Source organism: Acinonyx jubatus, chromosome A1, assembly GCF_027475565.1.
Source record: "Acinonyx jubatus isolate Ajub_Pintada_27869175 chromosome A1, VMU_Ajub_asm_v1.0, whole genome shotgun sequence".
Taxonomy (NCBI): Eukaryota; Metazoa; Chordata; class Mammalia; order Carnivora; family Felidae; genus Acinonyx; species Acinonyx jubatus.
The window spans coordinates 96,493,296-96,519,199 of NC_069380.1; the positions used below are offsets into that span (position 1 = coordinate 96,493,296).

The 25,904-nt window shown below is 36.0% G+C and overlaps 1 protein-coding gene across 4 annotated transcripts in view; it reads left to right on the top strand.

The window, feature by feature from the left end:
* DMXL1 (Dmx like 1) overlaps positions 1-25,904 on the top strand; it is a 134,005-nt gene that overhangs the window by 17,964 nt on the left and 90,137 nt on the right. For all 4 annotated transcript variants that reach the window (XM_027076847.2, XM_053220029.1, XM_015076693.3 and 1 more), the window contains exons 2-9: positions 468-593; positions 3,490-3,561; positions 6,397-6,475; positions 12,034-12,166; positions 16,014-16,080; positions 17,608-17,786; positions 22,074-22,263; positions 24,521-24,686. In XM_027076847.2, the coding sequence (XP_026932648.1) occupies positions 468-593; positions 3,490-3,561; positions 6,397-6,475; positions 12,034-12,166; positions 16,014-16,080; positions 17,608-17,786; positions 22,074-22,263; positions 24,521-24,686 (1,012 nt within the window). The remainder of the gene's footprint in view (positions 1-467; positions 594-3,489; positions 3,562-6,396; positions 6,476-12,033; positions 12,167-16,013; positions 16,081-17,607; positions 17,787-22,073; positions 22,264-24,520; positions 24,687-25,904) is intronic.

The window sequence follows — 25,904 nt, forward strand, 5'->3', positions numbered from 1 at the left end:
ATGATCTCACAGTTCATGGGTTTGAACCCTGGGTGGGGTTCTGTGCTGACAGCACAGATCCTATTTGATTGAGATTCTCTGTCTCCTTCTCTGTCTCATGAGAGATTCTCTGTCTCCCTCTCTCACTCATGCATGAGTGTGCCCACTCTCAAATTAAATAAACTTAAAAAAAAAATAGTAGTGCAAGAGGTAGATGACGATAGTTTAGACCAGAGCAGTACCATTCATTAGTGATGAAGGAAGTGAACATTTTGCAGACAGGACTGGCTGAATTTGCTGATGGGACTGAATATCAGAGGTAAAGGAAATATTCTTGAATTATACAGATTAAAAAAAAAAAAAACAGGATGTTTAAAATCACTCTGTTAAAACATAATATTAACGCCAGTATTGTATGTGATATATACTTTCTTCACAAGTTTATTCTTTTTCTTTTCTTTCTTTCTTTCTTTCTTTTTTTTTTTTAGGCTTATGCATCTGGATGTGACATTGTTATACTGGGAAGTGATTTTGAAAGGTTGCAAATAATCCCAGGAGCTAAACATGGAAATATTCAAGTAGGATGTGTAGACTGCTCAATGCAACAAGGCAAGGTTTGTAATCTTATAATGTGAGATTTGTTTTGAATATGGTTTTTGTCAAGATAATCTCCAAAGTATGTATTTCCTATTGAATGTGAAGCTTGCTTTGTTTCAGGGACAATGTAGCTACAATTTTCTTTGACTCTCTAAGATGCATAGTAGAGAACAAAATTCTTGTTTCTCTCTGATGTGTCTTGGAGATTGTCAAGAATTCTGTTCTTACATAATTTCAAGTTATAGCATAATCTTTTCTGTGAACATTACCCATAGAACAGTTCTAAAGGTTACTTATTTAAAAATTGATTGGATTAAGGTAAAGGAATGATAATAAACCTTCAGTCTGTTTACACATAAACTACTGAGGAGAAATCATATGTTAGAGTCATTCTTCATTGTGCAGGTATCTCCTTGTAACTTCTGGATAAACTTTATACTAAAATGGAGATCAACTCTTCTAAAGTCCGTAGTTTTTCATCAATTTATTCCAAGTCTGTAAGAAAAATGAAAAATTTTGTTTGGGCTTCTATTTGCATGTGAAAAGTAAAAAGTGACCTTGAAACAAGAAGAACAACAACAACAAAAGAAACAGGTTATGATTCTGTATCAGGTGAAATATGGTTCTACATAGTAGCAGAATTGGTAGAGTCCTAGCTAGTAGGCAGTAGTGTATAGCTTAATATAGCACCATGTAGGCATAGGTGGCCAAGCCTAGGTATACTTGTAACTAGACTGGGCTAAACTGTGCAAATTTTTTAATTTTTTTGCTAGATATTTAAAATGTTATTTGCCTATATGATTCCACCAGAACATTTTGCGTGAGGAATCAAATGGACCCAATCTTTTTTTTTGTTTTTTAATGTAAGCATTTCTGATGAACCTGCCTGTCTGAAAAGTTAACTCTTAGGACATAGTTTAGAGTTACTTATGGTAGAATAAGTTTTGGCTCTTGAAATCTTTACCTGTTTCTTTGACTGGTCTTCTTTGTTATTCCTAGGTCCCTTACCTTTGTAGTTACAAGTGTTTCTCACCTATCTTTCTTTTGTTCACAACTTTCACAATTACTACATTACGAAAATGATCTTTATTATGGAATGTTGAAAATCCTTGAGACTTCCCCCCCTTCATGTTTGTTTGATCTCCAGCTTTGTAGTTCTATAATCTTCATTATTGTGTAAAAACTTGATTAAACCATCTGGACTCAGACCTAGTTAATGTTGGAAATCTCATTTTAATAACTTCACATATGATTTATATTTTCATGAGATCCTATATTACATGACAGTCCAGGTTAAACTGGTTATTTGGTTTTATAGTCATTTTCATAAAGGGCAAATTTCCTTTGTGTCACAGATCTTAGTACAATTAAAAGACTCCTTATGATATCAGGAAGAAAATTTGCAGGTTATGAAACTTGGAGATTTCTGTTTGCCTTTAAGAAGGAAATGCTGCTTAATACTGTAGACATCTAGTATTTTAGCATTACTGTTTTGTTTTCCTCTGTAGTACTAGCAGATTAATTTTCATGAGAATATTCATCTGCATTTATCTGACTCATTTGCTTAGAACATTCTTAGCTTCCCAGTACCTTGGGAAAGTTCAAATCGTTCACCTTGGCCTGAGGCCCTGTACAACCTGGATTGGATGTACCTTTTTGGATGTATGTCCTTTATTCTGTTATAAGGGACACTCTGTTCCATCTGGGCTAGTAGTCATCTCCAAGCATACATTGTCTCTTCTAATGTTTATACTTGTGTTCATATTTGTGTTATACCCTGCTTCTACACTGAATATTCCTTTCTCTTTGAAACCCTACCCATACTTAAAAGCTCAAACTAAATACTTCCTTGCAGACCGACTGATTGCAAATGATTTCTGTATCCTATGAACCTTGCAGAACACTTAAAAAGAGCCATTGAAAGTCTTTTTCCATTGGATATTACATCCTCATTACTTACTCCCCTCTTCTCTAGATTGATTATATGTTCTTATCTTTGTCTCTCATTCATTCTTTGTATCTATCAATCTCATTTCTGATACTTCAGTGTTCTTCATTTGTGGCTCACTCAAGCTTTAACAGTAGCCACCTTATAAAAGAGAGCCATTGGGGCGCCTGGGTGGCGCAGTCGGTTAAGCGTCCGACTTCAGCCAGGTCACGATCTCGCGGTCCGTGAGTTCGAGCCCCGCGTCAGGCTCTGGGCTGATGGCTCAGAGCCTGGAGCCTGTTTCCGATTCTGTGTCTCCCTCTCTCTCTGCCCCTCCCCCGTTCATGCTCTGTCTCTCTCTGTCCCAAAAATAAATAAACGTTGAAAAATAAAATAAAATAAAATAAAATAGAGCCATTGACTAAAAGAGTAAATAGAGTATTGAAAAAATGCATTTCTTGGAGAGTTCACAAAGGAATAGATCTAAGTTTTATTTTTAAAAGGCTACATACACATACAGTGACAGAATTTTGAACTTTAAAGAGATAACCTAGAAATTGAGTTTTAAGTCTGATTTCCACCTGACAAGGAATACATAAGTACATTTTTTTCTATGAGGAAGAGAATTAATATTTACCATGCATCTTACAAGATAATTATATGCTGGATATTTTATAGCCGTTGTTTTAATCCTCCAACTAATTCCATTAGGAAGATAGTATTATGCATATTATAAATATACATAAATAGATAGAGATACTAAGATGCAAAGAGATTAACTCGCTAGTTACCCAGTTGGTAAGTGACAGTACTAGAATTCTGATTTGGGTATGGTGGTCTCTTAAAACTGACATTTCAAGTATTGATGAATGAAATTGTGTTGGTGGGGGGCTTATTTTAAGTTATATTATTAATTTCTTTTGCTCTTTTGATTCATAAGTAAGTTAACATATCCATAAGTTTTCTTTATTTTTTCTTTTTAAAAGATTGCAGCATCCTATGGAAATGTTATCTCTGTGTTTGAACCAGTTAACCTACCGAAGCAAAAGAAAAATTTGGTCAGTAATTTATCATTTTTCTTTTAGGAATTGAAATGTCTTGAGTATTCAAAGACTGTTTTTTAAGGGTGTAGAATCAGAGTGGTCATCAAATAAATCAGTATAAATTATACCATAATTGTAGATACATGTTAAATGCCACTTCCATATTTAAAATATGTTTTAAATCTTGGATTGAAGTAGAATTAAACTAAATTGTGTTGATGAATTGCCTGAAAATACTTTTTTTCTTCTGATGTTTTTCTTTTATAATAAATATTTCAAGTGTCAACAACTTTAAATTTGGCACTTCATTTATTGCTAGTGGCAAACACCATTATGTAGGTGGGGTGACTGTTTTGTTTTTGGTTTTTATTATCTACTTTTATATAGTTTCTCTGCTGTTTCTTGTGTATTTTGTTCTTAAAGTTACATGTTTTAATTGCAGAGTCTTAACATATCTCCAGGGCTTATTTTTTTGCACTTACTATGTTCGTGTAATATAACTGTTAACAGGTCAGTAAATGTTTTTCTTTATAGAGAAACTGTATTCAGAAATAGTTCTGAAAGCTGGTTAAAACAATATTTCATAAGTACAAAGGTTATGTAGTAAATTTCTTGGGTGCTTGAATGCCCTAGATACAATAGACCAGCTTATTTTACCCATTTCCACTGAAGATTAAACTGGTGATTTAAGTCCTATGAAAGAGGATCACCAAAGTATGGTCTTAAGAGCACTGCTTGCTTGCTTTCTCTGCTGCTTTCTAGCCATTTGATCCTAAGCAAGTCAGTCTTACGAGGCTCTTTGATCAATTCTGAAATTGGCTAACAGCGATTCATTCTTTGTGGGAATGTTGTAATGATGACATGATGTCCGAAACTGTGCAGAAGTATGTTAAATGTAAAGAATTGAGGTGTTTTAATAATAGACATACCTTTATATATCTTTGAGTATTTTTCATTTCATTTTCACTTAGCTCCTTAGTATCTTACAGATTCCCTCTGACTTAGTATGACAGCTGTTATTTCTTTTTTATAAGTAAGACAACAGAGGCCCAAAGAAAATAAGTTAGTTAACCAGTGAAACAGCTGCTGAGCCGCAGAACTAAGTAAAACTAGCTGTATTGATTCCTACGTGTGGACTTTCTTTTCCGTACCTTGTGTTAATGAAAAATATTTTCTTTAGGTTAACTGATACTCACTTTAAAACTTCCCGGAAGGAGAATCCACAGTTCTCCCCTGATTTATATTTGTGTTGTGTTACCAAATGAATCCAATATTAGAAGCCCTAATAACCTGTGAATTAGTAATTGAAAGTAGTAAAAATAAAAGGGATTGCTCTGCTCGGGATGATATATTTCAAGTAATATTCCATAAATATTTATTGAATGAAATAACTGACTTTAAAAAAATCAGTTATGTTAAAATACCTTTATCAGTAAGGGTAGAATCAGGAATTTTAGTTTTTGCCCATTTTCTCATGTACTGGTTATAATTGTTTAATATATTGTTAAAAAGTCAGTAAGAAGAAGTTGGTTTATTGGTAGGCAACCCTGACTGCAGAAAGGGTAAAAAACAACAACAACAACAACAAAAACAAACAAACAACCTTGATGTGTAAGGGAAAAACTGGATCAAATAGAAAAATGGACTTTGGAAGGTACATAGAATCTGTAATTCCTGGGTATAGTCTAAGAGAATCTGTAGATCCTCATAAAAAAGATACTATTTCCTTTTCTTTGTGCATTCTGGAATATTCTTTTAAGGTGGTGGTTCTTCATGGGAAGACAACTTCAGAATCACTAGCTGGTCCATGTATCCATCCTGCCCTCGGGATTTCTAAATCTGTAGGTGTGGCGTTGTGCCTAGGCACTTCTGTGTCTGGTTCTAGAGAGGGTTCTGACGTGCACTATGATCAAAAGCCATTCCTGTAAAGCAGTGTTTCATAAAAGCATATTCTGCAGACCACCTGTATCAGAATCACCTGGGGCATTGATTTAAAGTACAGATTCCTCATTTTGGATTTTTTGAGCCCAAACCTTTGGATGTGCATCTCAGAAATCTGAATTTTAAGTCAACATCTCAGGTTATTGTACTAAAGTATGAAAACCACTACATTAAAAGATTATTTGTGGGTCTCAATCTTTTTGAGGTTTGTGAAATCAACTTAGTAGGCCATAGCCTGAATTTAAAAGAAAATGAGGTAAAATAGAAGATGTTACCGTGCATCACATGTAGTAAGGGGGTAAACTTAGATTGCATTTATGTCTGTTTGTGTTTTGGGCCCTATTGCAACATACATTTCTTAGTGACCTACAGGTAAAAAAGTTTGAAAAGTATTGCTTTCAGAAATGATAATGTCACAAATTATGTAATATAATGGAAGTGTTTCATTTCTTACTCTGAATTTTCACACATACCTTATGATCTCAGGTGAGGATGAAACATTAAAAGAGAAGGAAGCCTCAGCACAGACACAGACAAATTTAAAGTTAAACCTTTGTAACTATTATAATAATACGATAAACATTGTAATTTTGAAAGTGTGAGGTTAAAGAGAATGTTCTCCAACGTGGCATATAGTTACTGGTTGTTTATGCTGAAGACAAACTTTTTTGGACCTCCATGAATGGGTATTCATTCTCTCACTCTTCTCTTCCATTGCATATTTCTTATTCTTGACTGAATTGAACATTTTCTTCTCCTTCAAAATGACTGCATGGTCGATTGTACCTCAAAGAAAATGACTTCATGTGTTACTATGAATAATAAGTGATAATAATAAATGAATGTATATATTTGACAGAAAAACGCTGCCGATAATAGTTGGCTAAATGACTTCTTTTTTAATTTTAGGAATTATATAGTCAATGGCAGAAAAGTGGCCAATTTTTTCTGGAATCAATAGCACACAACATAACTTGGGATCCTGCAGGTAAGAACACAAGCAGGATTAACTGAAATGAAATAACAGTATCACTTGTTTGGGCTGTTTCCTTTATTACTTTCATGTATTTCAGTTCTGCTCTGTGTGAGATTGTGTGGAGTAAAAAATAAGTAAAACATTATGTTCTTTTAGAGCTTATACTGAAATAAACACAAATACTGTAATAGTGTCTACTTATGGTAGGAATACCTGTTGATTTGGGAAGGAGACATTAATTCTGTCTGGAGAATCAAAGTTTGATTGAAGAGGAGCTTTTTGACCGGTCAGGAGGTAGATTTTTAGCTTTGAGAGTGGGGATAGATGAAAAAAGAAGGGAATTCTAAGAAGAGGTCATGTGTGTATGTATCACTTACCTACTTCTGCATTAAAAAAAAAAAAAAATCCCAAAGCAGTTTTTATCAGTCCATTGCCCAGAAAAAGAAAGCATTAGATACATTCTGTTAATAGGACTTTGAAGCTGGAGTAAGTCTAGTGATAAGGAGATGAGATTGCAACATATTGTGGAAGGTCTTTAAAGTCATGCGAAGGTATTTGAATTTAATTCTTTTTGACTGTCCAAAAAACTGTTACAGGTTTTTGAAGTGCCTCAAGACAAGCTAAGATTTATGGTTTTACCAGATTTATCTGGTAGCAGTAAGTTAGAAGGGTCAGAGTCTGGAGGAAGAGGGGGATAAATATATTTATAGTTACCTTTGCAAAGTATGGATTCACAGTAGTCTGAATGAGAAATAAGAATTTATTTCACTGTCTTTAATGTAATTGGTGCTTAATTAATGTTGAATGACTAATGCAAGGAATACATAGATCTGAAATGCACTGGTGGTAGAATTGATATTACTTGGCAGTTGGATTTTAGATTCTTTTGAGAATATCTGTGCCCACAAGAACAGTGATATGTAGGAGTTACAGATAGTGGAACATACATTTTGTTTGGACATGTGGAATTTGACATGCTTGCATATCATGTAGCAATATCCAAAAGATAGACGTTTCTAGAATATAAGAAAGAAGTTCTTTTTGAAACAGAACTAAAAAATCATCAGTTTAGAGATAAGATAGTTTACATTTTAATATAGTAGTTGAAATGGCTGAGAAAAAATGTTTATTAGAAAACTTTGGAAATTAGGAGATAAGAGATTATCTTTGAGATACTTTTTTAAAATCATTGTTTTAAAATGTTTTTTCTTATAAGGTTAGAGGATTGATGCTTACTAGCTGGTAATCTATGTGTATATGTTATACATACAGTGGAGAGAGATCAGACCTGGGTTCAAATTTGACATTTCATTTAGTACAGCACTTGGTGTATAACTCGATTGTTACTATAGTAAGACTTATGTCCCAGTTAATGCCTGTTGTTCTCATATGATAATAGTGTCACCTTCTACTCTAACAAAAGTTCCTATTTGAATGATACAATATATGGTTACTCTCTTATAGCCCTACAGTCTTTTATAATTATTTGTTTACATGGTTTAAATTTTTGGTTAGATAGAGCTGAGACTATTTTATTTAGTATGTTTTTATCTTTAGGGGCCCATCATATATTAGGTTTTCAATAAATGTTCACATATTTGACTATAAGTTTTGTTATGAAAGAAAGTACTTAAAAGATGAAGAATGGTTAACTCACTTAGAAATTAAGGTAATAACCTATTTCACAAGGTAGTTTTTTAATGATAAGGTATAGCAGTGTATCTGAAAGTACTTGGTGTATAAGAGCCCTCTAAAAATATTGTTAGCAGGTAAACTAGCTACTTGAGGTGTCAGACTACTAACTTCAATAAAAACATTTAACAATTGAGTGATTTTTTTAAAAAATTTTTTTAACGTTTTTATTTATTATTGACAGATAAAGAGCGTGAGCAGGGGAGGGGTAGAGAGAGGGGAGACACAGAATCTGAGGTAGGCTCCAGGCTTTGAGCTGTCAGCACAGAGCTCAATGCGAGGCTTGAACTCACCAACTGTGAGATCATGACGTGAGCCAAAGTTGGTCACTTAACCAACTGAGCCACCCAGGCGCCCCTTGAGTGATATTTCTTTAGTAATAACATTAATAGTTGCTTGGATATTCTGTACCATTGGTTTATCAATACTAATGCTTCAGAGGATAGTATTAATATTAAATTGCTCTGAAATCAGCATTAAAAGATAATTACTTGGGGCACCTGGGTGGCTCAGTCGGTTCAACTCTTGATTTTGGCTCAGGTCATGATGGGGGCTGGGCAGTCATGAGATGGGGCTCCATGTTGAGTGTGGAGCCTGCTTAAGATTCTCTCTCTCTCTCTCTCTCTCTCTCTCTCTCTCTTCCTCTTCCTGACCCTCTCGCCTGCTCTCTCTCTCTGTCTCTCTAAAAAATAAAGGAAAATAAAAGACAGTTACTTATTTTCCTAGCATACCTGATAGTGACTTGACAACAGCTCATGACCATTATCTCTTTAATTGTGATCGAATTATTTTTCTTTTTACAATCGAAAAGTTTAAAATTTAATGGTTTGGTTGAGAAACAGGTTATTGTAATAAATAATTGGGAACAATTAGTTTATTTTTGCAAGTGAACTTTATTTATAAACAGATTGTAAATATTTTAAGTGAAATATCTGACCAGTATTTACTTACTATTTGCTAGGTATTGGGATATAAAGAAATTTTTTCAGATGCCATTACTAAACTGACTATAGTGCTTTTGTGTTTTCTCCAGATCCACTATTGCATCCAGCTTAAATCATGAGATTTTCTGTTTAAGATTTTTTTTTTGCCTTTTTCCTACTTTAATATTCATACCTCCACCCTTTGTGTTCAAAGCAATATACTGTATTATACATTAGCTATCTTTGTATCATTCCATAACTGGGATTAATTGTTTTGTATTTTATATTAATTTCTTAATCCTTCATGGGATACCTTAATTTCTTTTTTTTTTAATATATGAAATTTATTGTCAAATTGGTTTCCATACAACACCCAGTGCTCATCCCAAAAGATGCCCTCTTCAATACCCATCACCTGCCCTCCCCTCCTCCCACCCCCCATCAACCCTCAGTTTGTTCTCAGTTTTTAAGAGTCTCTTATACTACCTTAATTTCAACTTCAGTTTATGTTTAAGAAAACTTGTAAAAACCAAACTCATACATAAATAAGGGGATTGGCGGTTGCCAGAGGCTGGAGTGAGGGGTGGTTACAATATGTGAAGGTGGTCACAAGGTGCAAGCTTGGAGTTATAAAATAAATAAGTCCTGGGGATGTAATGTACAGCATGGTGACCTTAGTTAACACTACCATATTGTATATTTGAAAGTTGCTAAGAGAGTAGATTTTAAAAGTTCTTGCATCACAAGAAAGAAATTGTAACCAATGTATGGTGATGGATGTAGGCTCGATTTACTGTGGTGACCATTTTGCAGTGTATGCAAATATCAGGTCATTCATTATATTGTACACCTGAAATTAATACAGTGTTATTTTTTAGTTATAAATTAAAAAAAAAACTGGTGTCCATTGGTGAACTAAGCAGTGGAATAATAACTAAATTTTTTTTCTTTTTTTTTTCAATATATGAAATTTATTGTCAAATTGGTTTCCATACAACACCCAGTGCTCATCCCAAAAGGTGCCCTCCTCAATACCCATCACCCATCCTCCCCTCCCTCCCACCCCCCATCAACCCTCAGTTTGTTCTCAGTTTTTAAGAGTCTCTTATGCTTTGGCTCTCTCCCACTCTAACCTCTTTTTTTTTTTTTCCTTCCCCTCCCCTCCCCCATGGACTCCTGTTAAGTTTCTCAGGATCCACATAAGAGTGAAAACATATGGTATCTGTCTTTCTCTGTATGGCTTATTTCACTTAGCATCACACTCTCCACTTCCATCCACGTTGCTACAAAGGGCCATATTTCGTTCTTTCTCATTGCCCTGTAGTACTCCATTGTGTATATAAACCACAAATTCTTTATCCATTCATCAGTTGATGGACATTTAGGCTCTTTCCATAATTTGGTTATTGTTGAGAGTGCTGCTATAAACATTGGGGTACAAGTGCCCCTATGCATCAGTACTCCTGTATCCCTTGGGTAAATTCCTAGCAGTGCTAATAATAACTAAATTTAAATGAAATTCCTCATTGGTGCTTTCTAAGCTGTTTGTGAGACCTTCCACCCTGTTGCTGCTATTTATTGAGCTTCTGCTAAGCCCGCTAGCCTGTGCATCACGGTTATATGTACGATACTAGCCTGTGCCTCACAGTTATACATACGATACCATTATAGCCGATCTGTACACACTTCTGATTTTATAGATGAGAAGAAAATTGAGGCTCAGAGTTTGCCCAAGATTAAATTCACATGACTAATTAAGTGACTCACTTTGGATGTAGACACAGGGATTTCTGGTCAACAGTCTATTTTGTCACAAACCCACTTTCCTTGAAATAGAGTGATCTTTATGGGGAGACACAAATCCATAGTCCTTATTTGCTAAAGTGAATTCCTTATTTATTTTCAACTTTTCGATCACAGTTGTGTCTCTTCCTCTGTGTTCTTTGTTTGGATGACAACAGTCTTCTGCTCAACTTCCCAAGTTGGGATTTTTCCTTGAAACCTTTTGTATCTCCTGTTTTTTAGTTGATGTCAAGCCTTGAAAATTCTGCTTTTGAAATGGCTTTCAAATCCTTGCTTCTTAGTTTAGTATTTGATTCAGATCCTCATGATTTCCTTTGTGTATTATTATCGTCAATTAACCAGGTTTCCCTGTGTGTTTTCTCTAATCTCATCCATCTCTAGACTTTTTTTTTTTTTTTTTAAAGAATCTTTACCTTTGTGTACTAGAGCCTTTGAAAGCATGGTGAAAATTAAGGATTGTCTTTCTAGAAAAATGTACATACTTTACATATAACTTCTGCATATTGTCTCAGTGCAGGGAGGTTTACAAGGTTTACGAGGCCTCTTTAAGTCCATCTGTTGATATCTGCCCATCCTACTTAGACCCCTTCTTCTAAAATACAGATCCACTTATGTAACCTCTCCACACTTAACACTCCCAACTAATTGTAACTAATTGTAACCAGATGCCTTATAAACTTCAAAAATGCTTTGGTCTCTGACCAGAATTTTTTCCAAGTCTTCTGTGCACCTTATTCTTTAACCATAAACCAGATTATAAATCATTCTTGGGAATATATTTGAACTTGCATGAATTCATGCCTCTCTTCACAGAATGTCTCTACCAGAATGTGAAATCGTCTTGAAAAAGGACAGTTTTCATTTGTCATTGTGTTCCCCGTCAGTGGCTAGCACAGTGCCTGGTACAAAGAAGATGCTCATTAAATGTTTTTTAAATGAAAGATTACATGATCTCTTCCCTGTTTTCCCCAAACTGCTTCAACAGAATTAAAATACACCCTCACTCCCTCTCCCCGCAAATGTTTTGGTTATTTAACTTTTTTAGAAGTTGAGTTGTTTTTATAGTATTATATGAGACTCTTAACCATGTAACTTAACTCATTAATTAAATACCTAAATAATAAATGGTGAATAATGTATATATATTTTTAGGCAATCGTCTTTTAACTGGTTCTAGCTGTTTGCAACTGTGGTCCAATGCTAACTTGGAGAAGCCAACTGAAGATGAAAATCCAGATAAAACAGATCTTAATTTGGGGGACTGGAGATGCATTTGGCATTGCAAGTAAGCAATTAATTAGGGGATTAAAGTGATAAATCTGTTCATGTGGGTTTTGTTATAAATGCATTTTAGTTTCTGTGAAACTACACAACATTAAAAGTATTGATTTTTTATTCTGCAACAGGTCTTTTCATAAATACAGAGGATTCACTATTTCCCATAGTGAATCTATAGATCCAGTTTTTTTTTTAAATTATTGAATAAAACACCTATGGAGAAACATAGAAAATGTGTTAAGCCTGTATGATGATCATTAAATAGAAACTTGCTAAATTCTACCAAAGGAGACAGAGACGCTTTCCATGCATTTGACTGGAAGTTTTCCTGTTGTGAAGAAGTATATTTTTCCCAAGTTGCTTTATGTATTGAATATAATCCTTGTCAAAATCCCGTTGGAATTTCTACTTTTGAGCATAGTTCTAAACTTGTTTTAACAGGTTAAATATGGGAAAATCAGGAAAATTCTGTAAGAAGTAAAATAGTGAAGATAGCATAGAAAAATGAATTCTAAAGCTAGAGCTGGTCTAGCAGTTTGTTATTGATGTAGGAACAGATTAGGGTCCAGAATTAGGCCCAATTACACATGGAGATTCAGTATATTAGGTGTCATTTTATATCAGTGCGTAAACTTGGTAACTCTGTGGAGAAGAAAATGAAATTAGAGTATGTTTCATGCCTCACACCACAATAAGTGTCAAAAGAGGGAAACCTTGAATTTCTACACAATGAACTAAATACTAGAAGAAAATACAGGAGAATTTTTTTATTTTAGAATTACAGTGTCCATTATGGTAGCAGCTAGCGATATACCACTTTTGAGCACTCGAAATGTGGCTAGTCTGAATTGACTGTGCTGTAAGTATAAAATACACGCTGGATTTCAAGAACTTAGCACAAAGGAAAAAAATGTAAAATATCCAGTTAATTTTTTTTATTGATTACATGTTGAAATGATAGTAGTTTTAATATATTAACTTAAATAAAATAATTTCACCTGTTTCTTACTACTTTTTAAAATGTGGCTACTAGGAAATTTAACATTTGTTATTTATGTTCTGTCACCGTTGCAGGATAAATGCTGCTTTAGATGAGGGAAAGACTTTCTAGGTATAATACCAGAACTAGAAACTGAAAGGAAAGGAAAGGAAAACATCAATATTTGTTGACCATATCAATAACAAAATTCTATAAAGCAAACAGACCACACGGAATATGAAAAGTTGAGGAAAGTATTTGCAATTTGGAGTTAATGCTTTTTTTAAAAAGAGGTCTTAAAAATTAATATCTCTGTAGTTAACAAAAATAGACAAGTGAAAAATTTTAAATGGTAGTACATATGAATAATAAGCAAATTAAGTAAGAGTTGATGGACTGCAAAATCTAGAAATGAAAAATATCCAGAAAGAAGAGGATGAATAATATCTACTATTAGTGAGTGTTTGGAGAACAGGTACTCTTAAATCCTCTTTAAGGGAGTGCATTGGTATTTTTCTAAAGAGCAATTTGGAAGTATGAATCAACAGGCTTAATTTTTATACGCTGAGATAGTAACTCCACATTTCATTCATTCATGCAGCAATTATTTGCTGAGTGTTTATCATGTTTGAGGCAGTGGTAGAAGTGCTTGGAATATAGATAGCAGTGACCAGGTAGGGACTGAGACTACCAACCGGTAAACCAGTATGACAGAATGTTAAGTGGCATTCTTCCTGAGTCCGTTTTATATGAAACAGGAAGAGAACTATATGAGATACCAAATAGAGAGTAAGGCAGACCTGGTATATAGAGTTTAGAAAGATTTCAGGAGAGTTGGTTCCATATATTTTGTACCCTTCGGCTAGATTGTGAGTTTTAAAAAGGCTTAACATGGAGAGGGAGTAGGACTTTGCAAAGAAAATTCTTTAGAGACAGTTGTCTTTGCTCTGGAGTCTTCCCTGTAAAGTTGGGGAGAGGGGAGCAGCAAAGTGTTATATTGCCTTCTCAGGGCTTCCATGGGTTGAACTGAGAATTTGAAATGTGTTTTGTGCTTTTGGTAGAGGGGAAGAATCTTAAGTTAATTCAAGATTAGAGTCTACGGTGATAACTTGGACTAGACATACTATGTATTTGGGATGGTTATTTAAGCAGAAAAGCCATGGGACTCAGGTTTCAATTTAGGAGCAGCTGATGATTACACTGACTGGAACACATTTAAACATTGAGCTTGATCACATTCCTTTTGTGATGTGTTTAAAACCCGTTATACACGTTAGATGAAGATCAGTAGTATGATAGAGAAAACTAAGGTAAAAGGAAGAAGAGTAGAGGTGACTTTTGAGTGTAGACCTGAAGGAAATGAGGGAGCAAGGTGTGTGGGGATATCTTTGGGAGAAGAATCTTGGAGGCAGAGTGAACATTCACTGCAGACTTTGGTAGAAGTGTGCTTAGCTTGTGGCTGGAATAAAGTGAACAAGGTCAGGGAGTTTGCTTAGAGGTTATTGTGAGGGTTTGCCTTTTGTGCTGAGTTGGGAAGCTCTTGAGAATTTTGAGCAGAGGGAGCATTGAGAACTGATTCCTTTTTAAAAGGGACTGCCTTAGCTTTTTTGAGAAGACCTGGACAGAGGTCACACTCCTGGAGATGATTGCGATGGAGATCAGGCACTTTTAATGATTTGTTTTAAGAATATCTTTAGAATTAGCCAGATCCATAGAAATGTGTATACAAGGATGTTCATTGCACCACTTATTTTGTAGCAGCAGAAATGAGGAAACGGTGGTGAAAAATTATTTTAAGGCAGTGCATATATACGTAATAGAATAACATAGCCAGTAAAATAATGCAGATCTATACACATTGATATGCAAACATGTTCTTTACATACTTTAAAATAGATGAATGTTACAAAGCAAATTGTAATGTAATATGACCTCACTCTCCATCCTCTCCTCCCCTATATCCTCCCAAAGAAAGTAGACAGAGGAGGAGGGTGGAGAGATGGGTCTAGAAGTCTGTGCATTAGAATGTTAGCAGTGGTTTTGCCTGGGAATGGGTGTCGTGGCGAAACTGTAGATGATTTCATTTTCTTCTTTTCATATGTATGTAGCAATACTTTCTGTTACGTAGCTATTACATTTAAGATTAAGAAAAAAGTTACTTTAATTTGGAAGGAAGTGTGACAGAATTCCTCTTTGGCCTGTTTTACAAATAAATTTGAGGTGAATCTAAGCACAAAATTGGGTAAAGAAAAGGAAGGCAATGACAGTGAAGGTTGTCTTGAGATCAGCATAAGTGCGTAGCCAGAAGGGAAGGCAATGACGTGAAATGAGCCAAAGTTCATCAGAGAAGAAAAGGCAAGTGTGCACCAAGTGCATAGGCGAAGCTGGCAGGCTTCCCTCATGCGTGCAAGTCCCCCAGTAACCCACACGTAATCTTCCATGAGGTAAATGCCACCTTAAGGGAGATTTCATTTCAAAATACTGATTTATTGTCCATTAAAATGTATGATAGAATATGAGAAAGAGAAATTGAAATTTTTCAATTTGGAAATCTAATTCCCGGGGCCATTAGGTATCTATATTCCAAGACAATGAGAGCTATGATTGTTTTGTCTTAAGCTTTAAAGACTGAGAAGTCTTTCCTTTAATGATTCGTACACATAGATATTTTCACGTAAAAATAATTTTTATACTTAATTTAAAAATTTATATTTTGTATTCATTTTATATTTATGAGATGTACTTAAAATTGAGTGTAAAACTTGTGTTATCAGAAAATTTTCCATTATTTAAAGCAAGTTCCTGAATATTGTTTAGAGAAGTAATACAGAATTCTAATTTTCCTTAAAAATTATTTCTTCTCTTTAATTTACAGAACTGCTTCCCAAATTCATTTAATGAAATTTTCACCAGATGGAGAATTTTTTGCCACTGCTGGGAAGGTAATCTTGTGAAATTGCTATTGCTGTTGGTTTATTTTGGAACTTCAAAAAACCTTAACTGGCTTTATTCTTTTATTTAAGTTGAAAATATTTTCTATTGAAAATATATTCTAGGGGCACCTGGGTGGCTCAGTCGTTTAAGCCTCCAACTTCGACTCAGGTCACGATCTCGCGGTCTGTGAGTTCGAGCCCCACGTCAGGCTCTGGGCTGATGGCTCGGAGCCTGGAGCCTGCTTCCGATTCTGTGTCTCCCTTTCTCTCTGCCCCTCCCCCGTTCATGTTCTGTCTCTCTCTGTCTCAAAAATAAATAAACGTTAAAAATTCTAATAAAAACATTTAAAATATAGTGAAAACGGGCTATTATTGTTCTAAAAGATAGTATGGTATAATTGAAACATAGACTTAAAGATAGATCTGAATGTAAATCTGCCATTTACTAACTTTTTGATTTGGGGCAAGTAATTAATTTTTTTGGGCAAATATAAGGATATACCGACTTTCTAAGAGGACATTTGTATCCATTTTCATATTTTGCCATGCTGATGTCCCAGCAGTATATTTTTCCTTGGAATTATTTTATTTGTAATCATTGGATCTCCAAACAGTTCATATACACATAATTGTCTGAAATTAATTGTTCTCATGGTTCAAACCTTTCTGTAGACCCAAGATGTGAGCTACCCTAAATCTTCAGTGAGGTTTTTTTAGGAGAGAAATGGAGTTTGTTCTGATGGACTTTACCAGTGGAAGTGCAATTATAGTTTAAAAGCAGAACCTGGTACGTTGTAGTGCCCCTTGTTTTATCCATGCTTCCCAAATTAGCAGATGCGATTTTAATTGTACTTAGAATATTTTGGGGCGCCTGGGTGGCTCGGTTAGTTAAGTGACCAACTATTGATTTTGGCTCAGGTCGTGATCTCGCAGTTCAGTTTGTGAGATGGAACCCTGTGTCTTCACTGACGTTGTGGAGCCTGCTGGGAATTCTCCATCTCCTTCCCTCCCAGCCCCTCCCCTGGTTACATTCTAGCTCTCTGGCTGTCTCTCAAAATAAATAAACTTGGAATATCTTATATAGTAGTAGCTATTAACTCATCATTACTATCTTCAACGTTTTCTTTGAACGTTCACATGATACTTCATGAAAACTTTTGTTTAAAAAAATTGGCAGTCCTCGTAAGCCTGCTAGTGGTAATTCTTTCTTATTTGATATTTGTCTAAGTGGGAAAATAAACCCTTTATCGGTGAATCTTTTCTCAGTGATTCATGTGTGGTAACTAGCATTTTCCTTGATCCATTCCTTGCAAAATATACACATTCATACCTTAATTCTCAGAGCACGATTATGGAATGCTAATAGAAAAGTTTCAATCAGAGGTTTTCTTCTCAGTTCCTCTGTGCCAACTACACCTCACACCCCTAAATTCCTGTAAGTGGGGAGAAGGTTCTTACTTTTGCTGTTTGACTTAACCTTTAAATTAATTCTGATGTGAATGTTTTTCTATTTTTGTTTTTGTTTTTTTTCATTAGGATGACTGTCTTTTAAAGGTATGGTATAATGTAGAAAACTGGCGGACAGCTGTTACCTCTCCGGATAAAAGTTCAGAAAAACAATCCCAAGGAGAAATGGACTTTTCCTTTATATATCTGGCCCATCCTCGAGCTGTAAATGGATTTTCCTGGCGTAAAACAAGCAAATATATGCCTAGGTCAGCGATTTAGTCATTTTATCTATGTATTAAGAGAACATCATCTTTGTGACATTGAGTGCTCTTCTCGCTTTAAGAATCCACAGCTATAGGACTTTGGCCTATGAAGATTTTAGTAATATCAGATAATCCTTGGCCTGCAGATGTCTGGCCATGGGTCAGCTATGACTGACACATCACAGGAGAGCCATGGGAAAGGATAATTTATCTCCATCTCACATGTCTATAAGTGACAGAATTGTACGTCTTTTCTTCTCTTTGTTAAGTATCCAGTTCTTTTGTGTCTTAGTCCTTCTCTATATTGCCATTTACATGGACCTTTCCACGTTTCAGTCCCTAATCTTGTTCCTTCTCTGTGTATTTCCTCTGGTTTCCCTTTTTTTTTTAAGCTGCTTTATTGAGAGGCTATAACACGAGGCCTCAAACATTTCTTTAACTGTATCTAACATCTTTATGGAAAAGAGAGTGGGTTAAAAGATTACTATTCTCTGAATTAGGTATTAGTTTAATCTGTGCAGTCATGCACAAGTACACCTGTTAATAACTTCTTTTCTTTCCTTTATTCTTGCAAGACTGGATAACCCACTGAGCTTTTGCCTGTATTTAGTAAGGTACAGAGACCTATTACTTAAGTATAAGTAGAAATCCCTTTTTGTTTGATGGCCATTTTCAATTTGGTTACACCATGGAACAATACAGTTTTTCCCTTAACCTTTTGTCACTGATCCGTGGGAGGGTACCTGGATCATTTGTTGACTTTAGTTTTGCTCTTCTGAGCCAGCAGAGTATATCCAGATTTTTTTTTTTTCAAAAATGTATATTAAGACTGATTTTTAAAGAGTAGTTTAAGAGTCATAGCAAAATTGAGTGGCAGGTAAACAAATGTCCCATCTATCCCTTGCACCCACACATGCATAGCCTCCCCTATTATCAGCCTCCCCCACCAGAGTGTATATTTATTATAACTGATGAACCTACCTCAACACATTGTTCCTTAAAGTCCATCGTTGAGAGTATGGTTCAGTTCCGGTGTTGTGCACTGTATGGATTTGGACAAATGTATGATGACGTGTTTCCATCATTGTTATACCTGATCTTTTGAGCTCTTTTCTAGTACAGTAGTTACCATTATTCCTACCCCAGCCATCCAGGCTAACCAAGCATAGGAGTAGGACACTGTAGGACCAGTAGTGTCAGGAGGATGTGGCAGAGTGTGCTAAGGGAGAGAGTGGTGTGGACAGTCTGTACTGTTGGCAAAAGAGCTCACTCCAGCTTCACTTGGTGAACTGTTGCTCTCTAGTACCTCTGAGACCATTGCCCACATATACAAAAATGTGTTCAGAATGTAATGAGCTGTGGTATGTGTTAATTCTCCTTTTAAAATTTGCAAATGGGGGCGCCTGGGTGGCTCAGTCGGCTAAGCGGCCGACTTCGGCTCAGGTCATGATCTCGCGGTCCGTGAGTTCGAGCCCCACGTCGGGCTCTGTGCTGACAGCTCAGAGCCTGGAGCCTGTTTCAGAGTCTGTGTCTCCCTCTCTCGGACCCTCCCCCATTCATGCTCTGTCTCTCTCTGTCTCAAAAATAAATAAATGTTAAAATAAATAAATAAATAAATAAATAAATAAATAAATAAATAAATAAATAAATAAATAAAAAATAAAATTTGCAAATGGCCACAATAAAAATAGCTGTCATTGCAAACCATAAAGATTACATCATTTTGGAGGCTGATTTCTTCTGATACATCCAAGTGTTCTCATTTGCACATGGTGAGACTACCAGAATACTGAAAAAGAGGCTTATGAAGTATTTATCTTTTGACAGAGGACAGTCATATCTGTACCTGACCTAATTCACTCGGTGTTGGTAAAAGGGATCGTGGTGGAGGCAGAGGCAGGTGCCTTGCACTGGGCTGTCACGAATGCCTAGTAACACCAGTGAGGCATAGCAATTTCTCCTTCTGCTTGTGTTCGTTTTATCTCTTAGCAACTACATTGTGCAGGAACTGTGGCATAGGACTAGAATTTCTGTTTGTTACAGTATCTTTTAGACGTCTCAAGAATTTTTCTTTTGGTCCATGTCATTTACGAACCAGCTAATCTCCCTGAGCTCTTTTAGGTTTCATTTTTGTTTTACCAGCTGCCTGCAGGTATGTGGTAGGAAGGCTGACCCCTTCTGACAATGACAGAGATCCCATTATCAACTAAACCATTGCTCTTTCTGATATGGCATCTTCACTGGGCTATACAGGTGCTTTGTTTTTCACGTAAAATTCAGATACTCAGCCAAATGGTAATACTTTATGCAAGGGTACTGCTGGCTTGAGAGAAAAGAATGGGAAAGTGTTTGTAATGAGCATATACTTCTTCACTAAACACCGATGAATGTAGGATAAGTGGAAGGTTTGTTGTATACCCTTCCCTAGATAACTAGTTGCAAAAACAACAATTGGCCTGTTGTCACATGAAGATGGGACACACTGTCTTGTTGTAGCTGTCACAGGTGTCATAGATACTTACCTATCACATGCTTGCCTTCCATGTGGTTATACCTTTTACTGAGGGGTGGTGGTTATACCTGAATATGAGCAAATGAGCTACCCTGATACGAAGTGAGGAAAGGACATATTGCTAGCGAAATGCCTCACACAGAGCAGGGCATTTCTTCCATTCTCTTAGATTACCTGGCACCTCTTTATACTGATTGTCTGTAAGGTCTAGTATCTTGAGGAGAGTCACCTGGGGCCACCACACTCCTAGGTCAAAGGCCTCTCTATGCTTCTGAGTTGTGTATCTTGCTTGTTTTGTTGCTTTTGCCTAAGTTCTTAATGCCTCTTCTGATTGTTCTCTATTCAGCCCTTCAGTCTACTACTTTCTCCTCTTCCTTTATAAGCCTGTGCATTCTGCCGGTTACAGATGGGCTCTGTGAACCTTTAACTTTTCCTATTGCCTTTTGGTGTATTTTCTTCTGTTCTGATTGCGCTTTTAATCTCATTGTCACCACCTTTGTGGATGCGAATGAACAAGAGAGAAATGCTGAGAAGGAAAGAGGATAGATCAGAGGAGGATGGAGAAAAAATGGAAAAGGAAGGAGAGGCATGAGGAAGGAGAAAGGAGTAGGAAAACAGAACTCAGAAAGGAAAGAAGGAGGTGCCCTAGCAAGTGGGGACAGGTGGAAAGAGAGAATGGCCTAGCAAGGCTGAGAAGCAGAGAATTGTGGGAGAAGGCAGAGGGGAGGGAGGCCCGAGAGTGGATGGAAAGGGGAGAAAGGCAGAGGAGTAGACGGAGAAGCGGGTGGGGAAGGGAGAGGTGAGAAAAGAGAGGGAAGCTGAAGGGGAAAGCAACCCAGACAATACACAGTTTTCCTTTTTCTTCCCCTTTATAGTTGTTCTTTTTTTTAATCAAGCAGATAACGTTTAAGTGACTACTACACAAAATTTTGATTTCCTTTTTATTTTTCTTTAACTTCCTGAGTTATTTGATAGAAGTCTTGTACTGATTGTTCTTTTTAATTCTGATATGTTTGAGTATGTGTCTACTACAAGCAAGATATTGTGACTTTTTCTTTCTTACTTTCCTTTTTTTTTTTTTTTTTTTTTTTTGCAGGAGTTCCTCAATAGAATGTAGTCTTTGTTGATATGAGTTCAGCCTTTGAACTCCTCATGCTTATGGGGTTTATTAATATATATGTAATTGATTTTGCTTTTGTGAGTGCAGAGATAGTAAATTCACTGACAGTCAAGAATAAGGAAGGAGGTGGCTACTAATTATTTTATCATGATTTTTCTTCTCTTGTACTTCACTGCTTTTGGAATATGTTAAGCATGGAGAAAAATGAGTATACTAAATAGTGTAGCTTGTTAGTGACCAGTGTGCATGAGTCTTCACAGAAAGCAAAAATAAAGCATTATGAAAGAATTCAAATGGTAACCATTCAATGGATAAATCAGAAAATTTTTAAAGAAAATGTGTTTTTCCTTGCTTATTGACTGAGGGATTATGGCATTATCTCAGCCTTTGTTCTTTGGATGTAAGTGAATTTTAGATTCTTAAAACAAGAAGTACCACATTCTAAGCAGAAAAGAAATAGGTTAGCAGGCATTTGCTGTGATGAGATCAAATACCCACTCAGTTTTAATGGTTTTGACTAAATATATTGCATAAATGTATATTGACATTTCTTCATTGGTACTCCAATTGTGTGCATTTAAATAATTACAGAAACACTGTAGAATATTATACCATACGAAATTTATATGTTTGCCTCTAAAATCTTTTTATTCCTCAGGGCTTCTGTATGTAACGTGTTGTTGACTTGCTGCAAAGATAATGTATGTCGTCTTTGGGTAGAGACCTTTTTACCAAATGATTGTTTGCTCTATGGAGGTGACTGCAGCCATTGGACCGAACCAATTAATTTAACAAATAACTTCAAAAGAAATGCTTCTAGTAAAGAACGAATTCAAAATGCTTCAGATGTAAGTGTTTTTATTAGATGTTATTTCCTACAAGTTTTAAAACCCCTTGTACATTGCCTTTTTTGTAACATTCATCCTAGTTAATATTCAAAGTCATATGGTTAGGTATGAAGACATATATGTATATTAGGAAAATGATTCTCAGAAAACTTTATAATTTGTTTCATTCAAAAAATATTCTTAAGGGGGCGCCTAAATGGCTCAGTCAGTTAAGCATCTGACTCTTGATTTCTGCTCAGGTCCTGAGCTTGCGGTGTGTGGGATCAGGCCCCACATTGGGCTCTGCACTGACAGTGGGGAGCCTGCTTGAGATTCTCTCCCTCCCTCTCCCTCTCCCTCTCCCTCTCCCTCTCCCTCTCCCTCTCCCTCTCCCTCTCCCTCTCCCTCCCTGCTCATGCTCTTTTTCTCTCAAAATAAGTAAATATTAAAAAATGTTTTTAAGGATTTGCCTAGAGCATAAAGGTACTTACAATTATGAAGTTAATCTTAAGTTACCTAATGATAACAGAAAGATTACAGTTGACTTAGCTAAAATAACAAAGTAAATGAAAATCTGAGAATGCAAAGATTTGACTGTAAAAATAATTTTTATATATATATATGCATATATATATATTTGCTGTTCACAGGTTGGGTGTTTTGTCATAATTATAGGAATGATTAGAATAGTTTATCAGAGGGGCGCCTGAGTGGCTCAGTCGGTTAAGCGTCCGACTTCAGCTCAGGTCACGATCTTGCTGTCCGTGAGTTCGAGCCCCGAGTCGGGCTCTGGGCTGATGGCTCGGAGCCTGGAGCCTGCTTCCGATTCTGTGTCTCCCTCTCTCTCTGCCCCTCCCCAATTCACGCTCTGTCTTTCTCTGTCTCAAAAATAAATAAAACATTAAAAAAAAAAAATTAAAAAAAAAAAAAGAATAGTTTATCAGAGGGGCATGTGGGTGGCTGAGTCGGTTAAGCATCCAGCTTCAGCTCAGGTCATGATCTCAGTTTTGTGAGTTTGAGTCCCATGTCAGGCTCTGTGCTGATAAGCTCAGAGCCCACACCCTCCTTGGGATTCTGTGTGTGTCTCTCTTTCTCTCTCTCTCTCTCCCCCCCCCTTTCTCCACCCCTCCCCCACTCATGCTCTGTCTCTCTTCCTTCAAAAATAAATAAACATTAAAAAAAAGAATAGTTTGTCAGATTCTATTTTACTAAGTAGTGTGAAAAGTAAAAGTAAATTTTTAATGTGTAGGCTAATTGAACATAGACTAATAATACAGTTTCCCATTTTCTTGATATTGAAAACAAAGTGTTCTGAAGTGATTTATCTTTGAATACTTTGTATGATTATGGAACAACTATTTTTCAAACTTGGAGAGTATTCTCAGGGCTCAGAATATAATTAAATATATATTTCTGGGAGACTCAACAAGTAATAGAATGGTTATGTATAATAGCTGAAAGAAGTTCTTGACTAGGAATCTGAAGACTCTTGTTCTATGTTTAGGTGACTTTGGGTTCTGTAGAAACTATTATATGAAAGATGTGAATAAAAATCAGCACTGTCTGCCTTGTGGGTCACGTGAAGTGATATCTGAAAAGGCTTTGCAAGTTATGGAATAACATCCTAATGTATGATGGTAACACTATTCAGTGCTTTGTGGTCATAGGGTATAAACTGTGGATGCAAAGGGAACAGTACACATAGAGACATCATTATCCACAGACACATTGTTAAAGTTCTGTTTTATAAAATTAATTAATTATCAGAAAATAAACCAAATAAAAATCGCAAAGTATTGTGTGATGGTTAAAAGAAATTAGGCAGTTCTAAGCTTATTCTTCAAGTTCAAATTTGCTGCACAGAAGTACTGAAAAATATTTGTACATTCAAACTCATCTGAAATAGGGTGTTATGAAATAAGTCGGAGAAGGGCAGATACCATATGATTTCACTCATGTGAATTTAAGAAACAAGAAATGAACAAAGAAAAAAAGACAATAAAAAAAATGGATTGTTACCAGAGGGGAGTTGGTTGAGGGGTGAGTGAATTAGTTGAAGGGGATTAAAAGTACACTTAATCATGAGGAGCACTCAGTAACCAATAGAATCGTTGAATCATTATATTGTACACCTGAAGCTAATATAGCTGTAATTATACTGTAGTTGAAAGTTAATTAGAATTAAAAAATGAAATAGGGTATATGTAATGTCAAGCAATCATTTTGTAACGATTGTTTTACTTTTAATGATGGTTTTACTTTGTTTTTATTCACACAGGTCAACCTGAGACATTTTCGCAGAGGTCGGAGATCACTTGCCCTTGTAGCACATACTGGATACCTGCCACATCAGCAGGACCCTCATCGTGTCCACAGGAATGCTCCCCTGCACGCCAATGCACTTTGCCACTTTCATATTGCAGCCAGCATCAACCCAGCCACAGGTAAGAGAACACTGTTCCAAAAATGTTCCTGGAAATTGAGTAAGTTGATTTGGTAACAAATAAGTTATACTTCTAGTTTTGAATAAGTAAAAAATTGGTGGTGACTTGTTCACCTAACTTTGTTATAGCCAGCTCAGTAATGACATAGGATAGGTTTTTGTTTACTTGTTTGCTTTTTAAGGCTATGACTTGGTTTGTGATTTAAAATCTTAAGAAGTCGTAGGGCACCTGGGTGACTCAGTTGTTAAGCATCTGACTTTGGCTCAGGTCATGAGCTCGCATTTCATGAATTCGTGTCCCACATTGGGTTAGCACGAGCCCCACATCTCTGTCTCTCTCTCTGTCTCTGACCCTCCTGGAATTCTCTCTCTCACTCTCTATTTTTCTCTCTTTCTCTCTCTGCCCCTTGCTCACTTGTGTCCCCTCCCTCTCTCTGAAAAAAAAAAAAAAATTTTTTTTTTAGTCATTGAGATTCTTAATTAGTTCATTCAAAAGTTGAGATGTTCAGGGCGCCTGGGTGGCTCAGTCGGTTAAGCGTCCAGCTTTGGCTCAGGTCATGATCTCATGGTTCGTGCGTTCGAGCCCCGCATCAGGCTCTGTGCTGACAGTTCAAAGCCTGGAGCCTGCTTGAGATTCTGTGTCTCCCTCTCTGCCCCTCCCCCCCTCACACTCTGTCTCTCTCTCTCTCTCAAAAATAAATAAAGCTTAAAAAAAAAGTTGAGATTTGAGCTAAAACTTAACAGGTTAACACCACAAAGTAGTATTTTGTAACTATTGTATGGTTGTTAAAATAAAACCCTTGTGTCTAATGCTTGATTTTAGGAGACATTCCAGAAATAGGGCATAAATATATAGAAGTTGTAAATGGGAATTAAATTTATCTTACTAGTGAGATAATGCACTGTTAGATTAAAAGATCTAGGATATCTGGATCTTTGAATTTTAAAATTAAAGTGCTCATCATTTCAGTAAATATTTTCTGTGAGTTTAAAAAGCAAGTGGTCACAGTTGGGACATTTAAAGCAGAACTAGAATATTACTGAGAAAAAGATTAAAAACAGTATTTGCGCATGGTAAATACCATCTGTACAGAAAGTGAAAAGTGAAAGCCTCCTGTCACCTGTGCTGTACCTTAGTCCTTCTCCGCCATAGATAAACCCTATTGAGTTTTTGTATATTTGCAGATACCCTTATGCATAAAGTAAACCTATTTCCATA